Source organism: Megachile rotundata, chromosome 13 (genome assembly GCF_050947335.1).
Source record: "Megachile rotundata isolate GNS110a chromosome 13, iyMegRotu1, whole genome shotgun sequence".
NCBI lineage: Eukaryota > Metazoa > Arthropoda > Insecta > Hymenoptera > Megachilidae > Megachile > Megachile rotundata.
The window spans coordinates 15,012,033-15,029,694 of record NC_134995.1 but is presented as its reverse complement, the minus strand read 5'-3'; the positions used below and the strand labels follow the sequence as shown (position 1 = coordinate 15,029,694).

The following is a 17,662-nucleotide window of genomic DNA, read 5'->3' as shown; positions in this document are numbered from 1 at the left end:
ATATCCAGCTTATTAAATTCTGACAGAATGGGAATGACAGTACTGGGGATGATATTAAGAATCTTGGGAATAGACAGCGACATAATGATCAGGATAAATGGTTAGTCGACGAGACAGTCTCCGCAATTTTTCGAACCTCGTTAAGATGTTCCTTCTAGTTAGATATAATGATTGATCGAGCGGTGTCTCACCCTCATGCAAATACGCCCCGAAATTACTGTCACTTTCCTTCACAACTTGTACAGTACTTTTTGTACTTCCATACTTGTAAAATCTCAAAGTTCTCCTGTCTTTACCACACTTTTCTACACCTAAGTCTGTGCTGTGTCAGCTTCTAGTGTCTACACAAGTACTCTAAACAAGGATCTAGACAAGTAAACTCGAGCTTATCCACAGGTGTCGAACTTAAGAAATGCTTTGTACCGCGTTTCATCTACGCCCTTGTTAGAAGAGCAGGTGAAATTCAGGGATCGGAAAGAGGCTTATAAAACGTGACACGGTATGGGACATCGTGGATAATTTCTTGGCTGCCAGCTATACTTATCTTTATTCATGCCCGTGTTTGTCCCACGGGATAGACAAAGCAGCGGGATCGTACGCGCAAACTTGTCGCACCGGAGGGTACTCGAGCTCCCAGTTCCATTTCCAATCGAGGCGAATAGGCGAACGCAATTCCCGTCCACGGGCCGTAATAATGGAATTTCAGATGTTGATAAAACGTTAGCGGCAGTCAATTATAATACTCGATCGCGTGATTCTTTTCGACGTAACCTTTCGATGCTCCACCTCGCCAAAGCTATCAAGCGCTCTAAATATGGGACTCTAACCTGTATTTTCAAGATACAGTTAATTTGCTTAGTGGAAAGTTAAAATTAGTCGAGCAATATTTCCTACAAATTATGTATTTCAGATGGGGGTACAAATTTTAGAAGCGCGTTCTGAATATGTATAAGCAAAGTTACATGTTCAATAAATTAATTAGGAGTATGACTTTCCCTCGCAATTCCGAGGCGTAATTTCATAGTATTCCTACTGGGGTGAAATCCCTAACATGACCTTACACTTTAACTACCCCATACTTAGTCTACCTCCGTTATTTAGTAGCCTTTTCTTTCCCTTTTCTTGAGACTTTGAAGGGGTTGTATAACGAGTCGTGTAATAAAAAAAAGTCAATAATTTACGGGACAGGTCTTGTCCCCCCTTTTCGTTCGTTCCGCGCGAATGTAGCGTTGAATTTTAAAGTTACGTCGACGTGACGAGAGAAAAAGCTGGAAATGTTCTGATCTAGAATCTCCGGGAGTCTGCGTAACTTTTCTACGATAAGATGAACATAAAAAAAGAAGAGTCTCGAAGACAACGAGCGTCCCGCGGGAACAGTATTTCGGTCGACCGAAAAAAACGGTGCTTATCCGCGGAATTCATTTCGATTTACCGGGACCGATTTCGATAAAGCTATCAATCGATCTTTAGGAAAAACGAGAGAGCAGAAAGCGCATACTAAAATCGGCTTTCCAATCGCGGAGTAAAAAACTGTACGATAGGTAAACGGAAAGGGACGTCGTAAAACGAAATCTGCTCTCGAATCTATTACATCCATTTGTCCGTTCGGCATATCGTATATCATCCGCGTTAATTGGTTATGGGATGCAGGATAATCAAATTCCCCGGACAATCGGAACGATTCAGTCGCTGTTCAGTTTCGCGCGAGCAGCGATTTACGGTTATTTGTTTCGTGGAAACGAGCGCGTCTGAAAGTCGACTAGACGCGCGTCAATTAATCTTCGATCGCTCATTTGTCGAGTAACTCGCGTACGGGTAATCGAGGTCCTACAGGTGCATTTCGTTTTAACGAGATTGCGATCCAATCATAGTTTTATCGCGATTTCGACGAGCATCCCATATTGCGTCGCGATGCCTAGAGGAAAGAACCATACGACGAACAGACATTTATTATTATCCTGAACGAGGGAATATCCATTCGCATCCGTTACATTTGCATTCTCGGTCAAGTAGTCGCTCGTTGAACGAGTCTGTTAACGGTCGAGTACGGTATTGTCGAACGAGCCTTAAAACCAATCCGCTCTTCAATTCCGAAGAAACTCGCTTCGCGGATGGAAACGTTGCGAGACCGCACGGAAATGTAATTCCCCGTTCGAAAATATCTTCGCTTTTTTAATTTCTTGCCGCACAAACGAATCCGGCGAACACGCGGAAAAAAGCGAGCATGTAAAAACCCTCGAGGAACGAGATGGACCAAACGCTTAACGTTTACATTCACTCAGAAGGTAGTTTGAGCGAAAGATAGATTAATCTATCCTACGGTCGACGTAAATTTTCCACTAAGCAAATACCGAGCAATTATTACTTTTACATTACTTATACAAAATAGACCTCGTAACATTTTACTTTGAAATGGATACATAGAGAATTTCCTATCTTTTTCCGATCGTAGAATAACCTTCTCAGAATTCTACAGTTGATACTGTGAAATTATTGCACGTCGCTGTACATTACTTATACAAACTAGACCTCGTAACATTTTACTTTGGAACGGATAGAGAATTTCCCATCTTTTTTCGGTCGTGGAATAACCTTCTTAGAATTTAAAATAAACCTTTTGAATGTCGACCGATTCGAAAGAACACCGACGAAGCAAAAATTGCGAAACGGGGAGGAATGTTGCGAATTGCAAATTACGCTCGATAAAAAGTAGAGTCCGAGCGCGGGGAAGTTTCAGCGAACAATGGAAGAACGCGGGATAAAATTTCCTTGGCGAGTCCTATGTTGCGAAGGGACGAATAAATAAACGAGCTCCGAAAGGCTAACTTTTAAAATTCGGACGAAAATTAGATTTGCTCTGGTCTTTGTTTATTTGCCGAAACACACCGCCGATGACAGCGAAAATAAACAGGACACATCGTTCCATTTATTCACCGAAACGAAGCAATTCTTTTTTAATAGACGAAAATACAGGGGAAAAAGCGACGCAGCGTGAAATATAAAAACGTGAAATGATTTTTATTGCCGGAGAACGGCGAGCGGGAGTGTTCGATCTCGTAAATACGGGTGCGAATTGAAAGGACATTGAAAGTGCAAATCCAGTGTTTGTTCAACAGCGTTTTGCTTGTAACGTTGCTCCTTCCGCCGAGCATTCGTCAATACTAGCGCAAAACGCGCATCGTTGATTAAATTGTTGGAAACTTTCGAACGCGATTAGAGTTTCGCAAAATCGGTCGATGTAATCGAACCTTTTCGAATATCGGTAACATCGACAGATTTAATCGGGAGGTTACCAAGCTCGATTTATAATTAATGATCTCGAGTCGCACGCTTTCGAACGGTGAATAATGGATAGAATGATAGACAAGACCGGTCGAACTTTTTTCAACGTCCACAAGTCACGAGTTAGAAAAGTATCCAAGGGAAAATGAAAAGAAGAAATTTATCGGGAACAGTATTTTCAGTGTACGAATTATCGTGGCTCGTAAATCAAACGTTCCGGCAATACACGGTTCCGTGACTGCTCGGTAACGTCGAAAAATTCTCGATAATCGATGCCGAACGATCGCTGTTTATATTCCTGGCCAGAATGAAATTCATTTTCCAGCACGATTCCGTGCAGCTGCCACGGAATTGTACGCCGATAGATTCGCGCGTTTCGATCGCAGAAAGTAATGAAGTGGCTGTCCCGCTACTTCCAGACTCCCCGACGATACGTCGTTTACGGTATGGAAGGCCAACGAGCTGGAAAATTAGCAGAGAAAACTGAATAGAGGACGGGAAATGCAACGGTGCCGCTTTTCCACCATTCCCCTTTCCTCTTTTAACCGAAATTTCTCTTCCTTAATCTTCTCCGGAGAAATTACTGACAATTTCAATGTGAATTGCTCTGTTGATTGAAATGTTGGATTGTCACGTGTTGAATGATCGTTGTGTGGCTACAGGTTGCCACTCGTAACATTTTGTACCATCACATGTCTTGTCTCTAAGATTGCAATGTTGAATAGGTTGTGTGACTACAGGTACTGTCATTCGTAACATGTACCATTACATGTCTCATCGTTAAAGATTGCAATGCTGAATGATCATAGATTGAGTACAGGTACTGCCACTCGTAACATATTGTGCCATCACGTGTCTTATCGTTGAAGATTGCAATACTGCATGGGTTGTGTGACTACAGGTACTGTCACTCGTAAAATGTTATACCATCACATGTCTCATCGTTAAAGATTGCAATGCTGAATGATCATAGGTTGAGTACAGATACTCCCACTCGTTTCATCGTAACATACTTATTGTATCGTTATATTGTTGAAGGCTATTGTTTTATGGCAACACGCTGAATAAAGGGGTTGTCATCTCGCGAAAACCTTTACACTTTACAGCGTGAAAGAGTTTCGAGTAATTCGGAAACGATCTCGCAAGGATCGTAATCCGTTTAACGAGGAAATGTAGCGCAAGATGATCAGGCTCGCGTTAACGAGAATTTTATTAGACCAGCGAATTCGAAATTTTAATTTCGCTTTAATTAGCAAAAACGCGCGTCGCGTCGCTAACGAATTCTCGTTCATGTCCCCGCGGCAGCTGCTCGCGAGCTTATTAACAACGGTGCTCGTGATTTTTTCCAATTAAGCGTTTTAATTATAAGCAACCGCGACATAGCGACGTTTTTTTCTCCTTTTCTTTTCCTTCGTAAATCTCGACGCTGTGTTTCGGGGGCCAGGTAAAAAACGGGGCAGGTAATAAATTGCTCAAGAAGACGTCTCGTAACGCAAAACAAAACGGGAGGACACGAATCTACGAGCATTTATCATGCCGAAGGCTGCGGTGACCGATATTAATTTTCTTCTCTGTTCGCGGATAGAATGCGAAATCGCGGTTGATCGCACGCGTAAACCCTACGACTCGGTGTACCAAAACTTTCGACGGCTGTTAGTAATTTTTAATGGTGCTCCTTAAGAGCTCGCTTTCATAATGGAAAGCTTTGGAACTTGGCAGAAACTCCTTTATATCTTTGAGCCTCTCTCCTTAAATGCGTCTCGAGCCGAGGCGCTCGTAAATGTTAGACCCAGCAGAGTTTCAATGGAATATTACACAAAACATCTAATTCTTTCTTTCCTGGGTAAAGAAAAACTTCCATTCCCTTTACAGGAATATCCGCGCCGAAACATTGTTCGAGAGAATTTTCGAACGAGAAATGTCTTCTTCCCTGTCACGATAAATCCGTTCGAAAGGCAAATTTCGAATGTCTATTCCATGTCTCTCTGATATTTTCGATACCCGCTCGTGAAATGCAATTTTCCGTCTATTCGTTTCCGCGAACGTTATTCGTGGCCGCACAAACGAGAACAAATTATTTTAATCTCGGCGGTTAGGAGCCAGATTTACGTTCCTCGATCGTCTTCAATATTCACAGGATTAATCTTGAGCAAGTTCGTTGAACGGAAGTAACTGCTTCCAGATAATATTTCAACTATTTTCCAGAACCGATAGGGATTATCTTAATCGTAAAAGATAGCATTCTGCGGCGGCTGATGTTCTAAGCTTTCCGGAATGTTGCTCGCTTCCGTATTCGTTGTCGATGACGATGCTAACTTTGCGGCAATTTATTACCCCTCGCAGTTTATATAAACGGTTGTCTCTTCAAGGAACAATTTATCAACGCGTTGTTTCGGTAACACCTTTCGCTCGTTATCGATCGTTTTCTCCTTTTTAATCATTTATGTACGCCGCGGATGTTTATGCATTTATGATACGTCAAAATCCGCAGACTATAAATAAATCATGTAATCTACGAGATTAACGTGCAAACATCCTAATAATAATCGAAATCATTAACCGTGTTTCATCGCGTATAAAACGCGCTTCACGAAAAAAAAGCAATTAATCCTCCATTAATTATAGCTCAGTCGAAGAAATTGAAGGGAAGATCCTTAACGAGAGTTCTTCGGCAAAGTCCATGTTAGTATACCATAAAAAATTAACGAATAGAGTTTATACGAGGATCCGAGGCGAAATGGAATTTTAAAACGGTGCACTGTCAGTCTTAAAAGATTTTCTGCTTTAAAATTGGGTGGGAGGATAAGACGAGCTTATTGCGTATTACCAAAAGGCTCGTGCGAGCCGCAGACGCAAGTTTTAGCGAACTTTTTTTTCGTCAGACTACTTTGGAAAGTTCAAACGACATCGTAGATCCTAATGTTCGTACTTTTAACGAGCAAGAAAATCATTCGTGATAACGGAGTTTGCGAGATAAATTTACTTTCGCATTTAGAGCGTCGGTGTACAGTTTGGTAAATTACAGTGCGTCGGTGTCGTTTGTTTATCTTGTGTCATATAATTAATTGGTATCGAGACGAGAGGTGATCGTGGAATAGGATAAATTACGTTCGCGCTCGTAATATTTCGCTGGGCCACGCGCGCCATTTGCATTCCGATCTAATTACTATTCGATTTGCGTGATGTCTCCACGAGCGAGCCATAATTATCGAAATACGGCTCTTTCTGCTCGTAAACTTACATTCTCCGAGCGATTCTCAACTTTGCCTAATCGGCCAGAACGCGATTAGATAATCGAGGAAACGATCGTGGCGAACGACAAATCTTTGTCCCATATTTCGAGATCATATCGTTTATATCAATCGTTTCGAAACAGCTACGACACGTTCGAGAGAAATACGATCGCGTCGATACCGGTATACGTTGAGATTTATAGAGAACAGAAATAAAGAACAAGTCGGTGCATGGCGGGAACGGATACGACACGTTATAAATTTGCTCCGTGATCCGTGAGTAGAATTTCGAAGGTTTAATAGAAATAAATAAATAATTCTGTTTGGCTAGCGACGATATCCACCTGAATTTATGGCGGAAAGTTGAGGACACATTCTCGTACGAGATCGTTTAATAGAAGTAAATAACGCTGCAACGATGGGGTTGCAACTTTCTCGATTTGTAGGCAAAACTTCGGAATAAGAAGAAGGTAATTCCATGGAACGCGACCATGTTCGAATCTCCCTGGATAATACAGTTCGAAGTTAAATAGAAATAAATAGTTGCGTATCGAAACGAGATTTCGGTGTTTGCGATTTACGGAGGAAAGTTTTAAATAAGGAAACAACGGACGATGGAAACGGTCAGGATGCTACGATTCCGGCAGATAATCTCTTTAATGGAGTCGACGAGTTGAATTCGTAAAGGTCCTTTAAATCAAACGCGTTTACCGGACACAAAACGAGCAACTCCGAAGGAACAAGAAGGATGGCTGGCGAACTCGTTCGCTTCCTCTTTCGATATTTATTCGTCGCCAAGTTAATTACCCTCGTTTCTAAACTATCAAACTTTCGACGCATTAATCTTCCAGCGAATCGAACGATTTAGCGCTTATTTACATCCGGTATTCGTTTTATTCGAATCTCTCGCGTTGGGAATAAGCTCTTTCGCATCGGCTATATCCGGCATCCCTCGAATTCGTTATCGTCTACTTCTCGACATAACGCTTTAATTGCAAACTGTTTCCACGGGTACTCGTGCTCTTCAAATATTAACGTATTCTTCTGCGAGTATCGCAACCGCGGCAGCCCCTGGTTTATCTCGGATGCAAGAATCGAGCTTCGTGCACTTTGAAAAAACAACTCGCTTTCCTCCTCGTAATTACGTTACGCGAAGCGAGATATTACCTCGAAACGGGATCTACGATCGAACCCTTATCCTTTGACATGACGGAGGTAATCGAAAACCGAGACCGTCGAGGATTCCTTTCCTTATCTCGAGGAGCTTCGTATCGGTATTTCGGTTAATTCCCCTAAAGTCGGGGTTATTAGGAGGAATCGTTAGCGTAGGAGTCGACGTGTTCTTTGACAAAGGAAACAGCCTCAATAAACTTTTAAAGACATGCAAAGAGGCGTTAGGATGCAGTCCGAGGGAAATTTCGCGACCATACAGTACCTCAGACGTATGAACTTATTTGACAATTTATCTGACCATTTACCTAACAATTTATCTGACAATATGTGTGACAATTTGTCTGACGAAACTACCTGTGCATAGTTATAATATTAAATCAAAGAAGATCAAAATGTTGCAAGTATTTTATATCATCCCTGCTAAAGTCCTTCCTAAATCCCCTTTAAATTATAAACTTCGAGTATTAAAATTTGGAAGGGATGAGTCTGCCAAATTAATGAACTGTTTCCCTTATTTTCTTCGAGGTTTTCGCACTACGATGACCAGTTGAATTTTCATTCGCGCAAGTAATGGAATAGCCGAATGAAACTGCTTTGGGGTAGCAACTGGAACAATGGCTGTCGGTTGGCAACCTTTCCCGGGGATTTTTCCGAGCGTTTTAAACCGTTCCTATCGTCAGCACTCGCTTCGTGTAGCTATCTAAACATCGACGATGTTTGTTCATCGATATAGGCTAACGAACCACAACGGTCTCGTTAATTAGATACGGTTCTCTTAGGGTAGCTGCAGCGGATTTCGAAACCGTTCGCAGTCAATTGTGCAATTTTTAATATCGATATAAATTAAAACATCTCGATATGAATAATTGTCTGCTAATCGTTGTATGCAAGTTGCAGAAAGGACTCTTTTTCCGAAGAATTGGGTTATCGACTTAACGTCGATACGAGAAGCGGAGTTGTAAAGGCAAAAGAACGTTTGAAAAATGAATGGGGAAAACACGGGTCAAGAGTTCGCGGTAAACAGTGCTTCAGATGGATTACCGGAAGATCCGTCTTATTTGCACGGTGCTAATTACAGCTCCTGAAAGTTTGTCGTCAGATCGCAACTTAACACGATTTAATCAAAACGAGCCTTTTGTCTTCGGACATAGTGCTGAGAGAAAAAATATTGTTGATATCGTTTTTTAGTGTCAACGTGTTCTGATAAATATTAAATTCTCGGAACCAGTTGAAATTTACTGCCGCGAACAATATTTGCAGAAGAGAATGTATGACGAAAAACGCAAACAAGTTTTATGAGAGTAGTCGCGCGTTCGAGGATCATTAATTTAACCACCGTCCAGAACGAGGATCATGGCAAAGAAGAGGAGCCGCGTAATTCACGATGGCGATACAACGTTAAAGCCGTAATATCGGCTTACGAGGAGAGAGAACGTTCGATCCGGAACGTTGGTGATTACCCCGCGATTGATAGGCAAATAATTAGCCCAACGAGGACATTTCGATAACAATCCATCTACGTCACTCGCCGTTAGTTTCCGTGTTGCCCGTCCGGTTACAAGCGTTCATCAATCCTCTTCCCAACAATCACCTAGTTTCGTGCGTTCCTCCGAATATCTATCGCCCTCTTTTACGCCGCGTGAAATACTCGAAACGACGGAAATGATGTCTCGACAAATAACGCGACAGGAAGTTTCGGAAACGCGGTCAGTTTCCGTGGATTGCTGAATTCTCGCGAGTTGCCAAACTGCTTCGTTTAATTTTCAACCAACTTTGCACCGTTTAATTAAACGACCAACAATCAAACGACGCAGCAAGGTCACGGGTCCTTTGTTTCCTAGTTTAATGCTGGTTTTGCATATAAATCATTTTATTCCGACCCCTTTGCTGAAACAAAGCCAGCAACGCGAAAATCAGATTTGTTACGCGGTTGGTCGGATTTCTTTGCTTCGCGATTTATTCTTCTTTCTCGTTGTTTCTTCTTTGAGAGAAATAGCTTCGCGATCGTTAATCGAAGAAGATACGGGCAATTTGTAACGCGAGCTAACGAAGCGTTCAAGACTGCAGTTTTCGGCGAATTAGAGGCACGTGGACGAAAAATGAAGCGAACTGTTTCCACGGGCGGAAAAATTGTTCCGTCGGAAGGGAACAAATTTCCGTCGCGAAAGGTGGCAGAAATGAAGGAACAGCAAGGTAGCTGCGTACATAGTTGTTACTCGGCGGAGGCGGAACGAGGGAGGGAAAAAAATGAAAGGGTTCCGGTCTACCCAACCGTCGTAATTAAATCCCGTTTATCCTGATTGCGATCTGACGAGAGAAGCAGGGAAAAAAGCGGACGGCGACGAATCATCGGGAAATTCAGCAGGTGATTCGTGAACGATTCGATTCGCGAGCTACGCCATTATCGCTGGAAATTCTCGCTGCGTCGATCGACTGAAAAATAGAATGAATTCGACCGGGCGAACGTCAACTCCTATTTACGGACTGATCGAATCCTGATTTCGCGATACCGATAAATATCCCGGTAATCGACTTACTCGTTCCGATAGGAGAATTTGCGTGCACGACCGAGCACTTTGTGTAGACCGTACAAAATCGTTTCTATTCGTCTCCCGTTTTTTGGAGGCTGTTCGGTGAGAAGAAATTGTAACCCTGTTCGTTCTAACCTATCGACATACTGAATTTGAAATTAAAAAATAAATTAACCCCTTGCACTATGATGCAAGTGCGTCAGTCAGAATTGACTGATTTCAGCCATAACACGAAAACAGACACAGGAACTTGAAATATTATGCGAATCTGGTATCATGCAGTCGTTGACTATGCAAATTATAGTTGGACTTGAACTCCAAATTGAAATGTATTGAAAATTCGAGTAAAATTGGTCATAGCCGAAGTATGAGTGCGTCAAACTCGTGAAAATATTGTAAGGGATTAACAAACGACGGAACATAAATTAGTACGCACATTTGTTCTTCACCTCGATGAAAATCAATGCTGATTTTAAAGAATGTACTTCGACAAAATGTGTACTTTAAAATGAGAAGCTTGTGGAGTGGTGATTTGACCGGTTTGGTAGTTTCGGTGTTAAAACGATATCAACGGTTGAATGGATTTCGCGTAACCTCGTAAGGAGCGCAAATTACTCCGATTCAGCGCAGCGTGACCTCTCACCCCATTGCAAAGTACTTGGATCACGTAGAGGTCGTTAAAGGAGCATAAAAGCCTAAGAAAAAGGGGTAGAGAGAGATTACCGGACCAATTCGAGTTCCGGGATAGAGCGGCGAAGAAACGAAGGAAGAAGAGAGGATACGCTGAAATACGAAATTCGCAACCGTCCGCGGTAAATTTCTGCTTCTGTCGACGATAAATTACCCGCTTCCTTTTGTCGTGTAATCGAATGAAAAATGAAAGACATTCGTACCGTAGGGAAGCATCGATATTTCAAGCTATCCGAATACGAGGATAGTGTTTCATCCCGTATCGCGATATTCCTGTTACGAATCGAAAGAAACCGAGGACGAATGGTAAATATCGGTTCTATGTTCGACAAACGACCGACAAGGAACGTGTATAGGATTTATACTCGTACTTTCCATTGTTCTTCTAACATTTTAGATTCTACAATAATATTTTACTAGCGCATGTTATTTGTATTGCTACGATCGAACTTTTTAAGAATGCATTTCAAAAGATCATTTATCGAAAATTTGATAATTGAAATATTTATTGTTAGACTTAAATTTCTATTTATATACCCAGTTATTAGAGTTATAATTAGACCGGTTATATCGAGGTCTTAAACAAGTAAATAAATCAGATAGATTCGCGTTTGCTCCGCAAATTCATTCGAAACTCTTGATTTATGCAGCAACTTCCGAAATTCCCGCGGAATATCGAAACGATTAAAGCGGAATGTTTGTTTTTTAACGATAGAAAAGGGGGAAGATCGGTGGACACGCAATCATCCCGGACGGGTAAACACGGTGATAAAAAGATTGTCGATGAGAGAACGACGCAAAGGCAAACAAAGAGAATCCGTGGAGGGTTTTCGATTGACAAAGTTCTCAATGGTATCAGCGAAGGTGTTCGATCCCGATCAACATAACGGCTCGCATTCGGTATTAGAGTACACGGAACAACGTGTAACCAGCCAGCTTTAGTTAGCGGGTTCAATGGCTAGCCCGAACCGAGTCCTTTCGACGCCGATCGAAGGTCTATCGATTTAACCTCGACAGCATGGAATCCGAGAAATCCCGAGGTCGCGAAAATTAAACCGAGTTATTTCGATCGAAAATCGAATCTTTGAAACAATTAAGATCCACGACTTCCAAACTCAACTTTTGACGACACGAACTCTTTTGACTTTTAACCCCTTGCGGTAATTTGAGTTCTCGTGACGCACTTGCGGTTCGAATACCTCTTACTTGATTATTAAATACGTTTCAATTTGAGCTTCAAGTCCAATTATGATTTACACAGTCAAAGACCATTGAATAGTTACAGTATTTTAATTTTCTTTATTGATTTTAATATTATTACGGTTCTGACTGAGGCACCTAATCAGAGGGCAAAGGGTTAACGATGAATGGCACCCGGTGGATGTTGATTAGCAACATTGTCGACGGTATCGAAGATAAACTTTGGATACTTTGAACGGCGAGCGAGTGAAATTTTAGAATCACTGGATAACGTGGATATCGTTGAACCGATAATTTCAGTCCCGTTTGAGGGAAATATATTTCGACGCGATAATAAACGATGGAAAGACACGATTCATTGAAACGTTTATTCGTCGATTTGTTATAACAAATTCATCGGGCGGCTGCGAGCAACGAGGCGTGAGTCAAACGAACTGTTTATCGATGCAGCGTCCAAATAATTAACTTCCTTTTTATTTTCGTTGCTGTACTTTCGAATTCACGGCGAGTACAAAACGGATTAGAATCCTATCGGCTTTGATCGTACACCGTACGTTTAGAACGCTCTGAATTCTTGAAAACAGCGTATTTGAGATTTTGTCGATCAGTTCGTGAAGCAAAGCGTCGAAAATTTTCGCTCGAGCAGTCGTAATCGAGCAGGAAATTTCAATCAAACAGTAGCAGAAACGTGACGCGCCGGAGCACGATATTCGTTCATAGCGGCAAATAGAGGAAAGTATGGAGACAAATAGAGGAACGGCGGAATAGGTACTTGATTTAGGTGAGACCGGAAGGGTGGAGACCCGATGCAAACCTAACCCAGATTTAACCTAGATTTAACCCAAACACCGAGAGATCTCTGGGAACAGTTGGGAAGAAAGGTGAGCGAGATGGGGTGAGTGGAAGAAAGAGGACGTGGAAATTGGGGGAGACGAAGCGATTCGAAGATGTATAAAGACAGAGACGAAACACGAATTCGATCATCGGGAATCAGGGGTTGCCTTTATCTTTCCTTCCGCGGGTCAAGAAGAAAACAATACGCTCTTGAATTTCATTTCTTATTCGATTCCATATCGGAGCTTTCTAAAGAACCTTTTTCGGAGATATTCAGCATATTACTAATTATGAAATTGCCAATCGAAAAGGATTAATCCCTTGTAATTCATAGCGAAGTTTAGGGCGCAACAGGCGCAGACCTTTGCGACTCCTCCGACCGGAAGTAGTTTGCGTGCAATCACTGCCCAGACAGATAATCTATCAGATTAAGAGAGATAAGGGGAGTTAACGGCTAGTTCTCGAAATGGCGATCGTCTCGAAGCATCTTCGAGAAGAAACGATCCTATTAACGAGACGCTGTATCTAATCTTTGTTCCTGAACGAGCTTCTGACGTCAACGAGTACCGTAAAAAATATCGAACAGCTGTTTTGTAATTACAAAGAGATCGTTCGACACCCTGGAGATATAAACGAGTCACGCCTCTCGGCGTTCGAACCCTTGGGAAAACTCGGCTTTAAGACGGAGGAGTTCTTTCGGTTACTTTTATGGCCTTCGACTCTCCTCGAAATTGTTACGATCTTATTCCGAAACGATCCTGTATTCTCCACCTATAATTCTATGTTCGGTCGTTGATTTTCAAAGATTACATCTTATAGCGTATGCTCAAACGGCATAAGCTTCGAAACGGGAGGTTCGATGCTTGACATTCTAGTAGCAAGAAATCCCTGTGTGCTCGAACTTTCGTGGATTTTTATTCGGATCGACCTGGGATTTTCCGAGTTCCATTTTGCGAGTGTTTTTTCGAGGGGTCGTATCGAGGTCCTTTTTTAAATCGAAGCTTCCATTCGGATTTCGTGAATATCGTTCGTCGATTCTTTCCTCCGTCGTATCGTTTGATCGAGAATATCCTGATCGCTGGTCCTAACAATCTTTACATCTACTCGATCGAAGAAGCTTTGGCATAAAAGTGGAGTTTTTATTTGGACCTGTACGTTCTGTAGCCGGTTTCTTACGTCGGCATCGATGCAATATTTATCGATTTTCGGATCGTTCGGTTCAATTTCCAGCACGCAAGGGGGTTACGGACTCGAAGCAAATCTTCGCCCTATTGCCAGCCTTGAACGTCCAATAATCGTTACACCCTCGAAAATATTTCTATTCTGACGAAGCGGAATTTCTTTATATCCTTTCCAACGCTTCCTCGAAATCGAATCGTTCCACCGAATCCGATTTAAATCAACCGGCTCAATCTTGACGAGCAATTCTCTGTATCTCATATTTTTCTCTCTAGCTTCTTGATCGAAAACTAACTGTCGTTAACCCCGCGAAAATCTTTCCTCGCGCCATAGAAGAATCTAAATACTCGTAAAAACCTTGTATCCGTATTATGGACATAAAAAGCTGGAAAATAGACGAGAATTTGCGCTACGTCGCTGCGATATCCGATCGTAAAAAGATTCGATGAAATTGGAAGGCTATTCGCTGTTCGGAATAGGACACTGTATTTTCCGAGCACCCTCTGTTTTGCATCTTCGTGGTCTTTAAACAATCGGAAGACCCTCCCTTCTTTATTGAATTTTTAATGCCCTTCGCTTACAAACAGATCCCTGCAAGGGTATCTTCGAGGGGTGGCTTCCCTCTTGATTTTCCTTTCCTTCGTAGAATCTGAACGCGGATCAAGCAGATTGACTGGCAATCGCCGTAAATTGCATCTTCCCTTTAATGTACCATTTACGACAGCTGCATTAAAGTCTACAAAGCGGCTAAAAAGCTTGTCGATTTTTATGCGGAATCTTCTCCGATCTCGAGCAAGACTTTATCGGTCAGATTTCAGACTAGGGTGCATCAAATTTGCCGACGTCGTCGAGCGAATCTTAGTTTTCGGACGACTGGAAGTTCCGAGCGAGTAAAGATTCAAGACTCCGTCGGTCCCGGAGAGCAAACGGCTCGGAAACGTAAACGTAGCACGGGCGATTAAATTTCCTCGAGAACAGCCTCCGAGCACAAAGTCACGAAGTTTCCTCCTCGTCGCGAAGAGCAGACCGTTCGCGCGTTAGCGCGTCGTTCGACGCTCGAAGGATAATTTTTCGAAATTTCTCTCTTCCATTTTCTTGCGACGTTCACCGACATTGTCGTATCTTTCATAACACTTTCGTCGTTTGGCCACAAAATTGAGTTCCCGCCGAGAAGGCGTTCATTTTTCCGATACAGTCTTTCTTGTTTTTCCATTCCTTTTCACACTCGTTACTCGTTGAATTGCTTTCCGTCAAGAGTTTCACTGTGTGGTTCGAAGGTTTGCACATTTTGGTCGAAATTAAGAAACCTGTTGCGACTCGAATTAAACCTTGCAGGTTCGAAATCGAGGGATGCAGAAGAAGAACAAGTTGAAACTCCGATGAAGGAATTTGGAGACGCCCGTGACGGGAAGAGGAGGATAATGGACAGTCTTTGTCAAAGCGTTAGAACTCGAAGAACATACCGCGAGCGAAGAACGGGATAATGGAGGATTTTGGTCGAATCGAGCCCTCGAAATCGTGGAAAGTCGGTGAATCGGAAAAGTTTGTAACGCGAAATTCCCACGATATCCGTCCACGTATCCAGGTAGTCGACTGAAATACAAACACGAAGCTCGATATCCTCGCTTGCTGAAAAATTTCAATTTTTCGCCGCTGGAGATCCGTCACGCTTGGCCGCGCGGAAAAGGTTCATTCACGATCGACGGGGCTATCAATGTTACGCGGGCAAACAAAGCGTCCGTCGTAAGTGGATCGAGAAACAAAGTTTGTTTGCACGGTGTAAAATCACTTTACGCTTGCCTCCGTCGTAGAAGCCAATAGGGTGGCGGTTTGTCACAACATTCTCTGCTCTCGTCGGCAAAGAGAGCGGAACCGTAGTCGTTGGAAAAGTTCAATCGAACGAGTAGCATCACTATAAAACAACAACAACAACTCGTGGCCGTGTCAAAGAAGATTTTTCTCTTCTCGTTCTTCTTCTCGTTTTCGATAAATCCTGTAGCCGTCGCTCGTTCGGTCCGGCTGGCGCGTACGAGCGACTCGCGTCGATTCCTGGATCGGCATATCGAAACAGCAGCCACTCTCGATTCGCCTGGCGATACCAGCCTCCCGTTCCGACGGAGGTTCCGCGATCACTTCCGATTATATTCCGTAAAACGAATAACGAGAACACAGATACAGACATAAAGCCGAGAAAGGAAAATAAAGAAACGTAAATAGGACGTGATCATGCTTGAAGATATCCGTGCTAGTGTTTTTTGGTAGTCGAAGAAACTGGTCGGCGACCGCGAACCGTTCTCATGCACGACAGGGTTGCGAGACACACAATCGTTTTCGGAATATCGTGTTTACGTGTGCGTTATCGTGTGTATGTTCATGTACGTGTGTATATACATATATGTATAGATACGTATACACGTCTATATGTATAGTGACGAATTTTGGCGGTCCCGTTCGTGGTCGAGAGAGCGTGCTGACGTTTCTAGGTAAGTTCGTGGCTCACCTGGGGTAGAATCATGACGTGCGGCAGCTGGCGCGCCTCGCCGCGCACTGACTCTTCCGCACCCCGAGCACAGCCTCCTTTCACCCTCTCCTACATCCCCTCCAACCCTCTTTCTCTCTCTCTTGCTCCAATCTACAGCATCCACCACCACCGCCTCCCTCTTGTCCGCCCGATTCCTACCCTCTGTAACGTTACTCCTGTTACCTAGACCGAAAAGCCAAGAAAATCGGACAACCCGATGCCGATCTCGATGCTGCTACCGTTATCGCGAACCTCCTCCGGTTGTTTATGCGAAGCAGCAGCTGCTCGTTACTTTTGATACTACCCTCGACTAACGCTAATGAGGATTTTTGCATTTTCTCTCGTCGACGCGACGACGGAAACTCCCTTTGCCGCGGATCCTGCTCGGAAAACAATGCGAACGAGAGATTCAATTACGGTTCGAGTAGAATGCATTGCTCGCGACGCGTCTTTCGTTCATCGATTCCTTAGGTCGTCGTCGTTGTTGCGATTGCTACTTTCTTCGCCTGCGACAAAGCACTTCGAAACGATTAGTAAGTGTTTGCGTCGTTCACGGGGCGTTCCGAAAATCAAACGCTCCTTTTTTATCGAGAACACCGACACCTTTTTACCTTCACTTTTTTGTCTTCTGTCCTCGTAGAAGGCTAAGCGACGAGGTACGTCGACGAGTAAATAGTCTCGTAATCGCGTTACCTTTAATCACCGTTCGTAAATTATTCGATCGCTAATATTACACGATACACGCGTGCAGACTTCGTTAACTGGCATCGCTTAATAGCACTTCTCTCCCTTATATACACGAGTGTGGATTTCTCCGTATCGGAGCTTGCGTTATTCCTTGCTTTTCCTCTCGAGTCGTCGAGCTCTTTTATGAGCTTTAAATTATCCAAATTTAACCACGACATCTTAATTCTGTTTCAATCGTACAAATTTGCGGCTTAGTTCTTTCTCACAGCACGTTGGAAACCGTGCAACACGATTCGGTGCAGGATGATCGATTCGCCGATTCACTCCAGCCG

At 43.0% G+C, this 17,662-nt stretch overlaps 1 protein-coding gene across 3 annotated transcripts in view; it reads right to left on the bottom strand.

Moving 5' to 3' along the window:
• The window catches only part of Dop1 (dopamine receptor, D1), a 33,172-nt gene extending 16,481 nt beyond the window's left edge, over positions 1 to 16,691 (bottom strand). For all 3 annotated transcript variants that reach the window (XR_013040361.1, XM_076539142.1, XM_076539143.1), the window contains exon 1: positions 16,623 to 16,691. Coding sequence is in view for 2 of the 3 variants with exons in the window: in XM_076539142.1 (XP_076395257.1) it covers positions 16,623 to 16,637 (15 nt within the window). In the remaining variant the exon portion in view is untranslated. The remainder of the gene's footprint in view (positions 1 to 16,622) is intronic.
• Between the last annotated feature and the right edge of the window lie 971 nt (positions 16,692 to 17,662).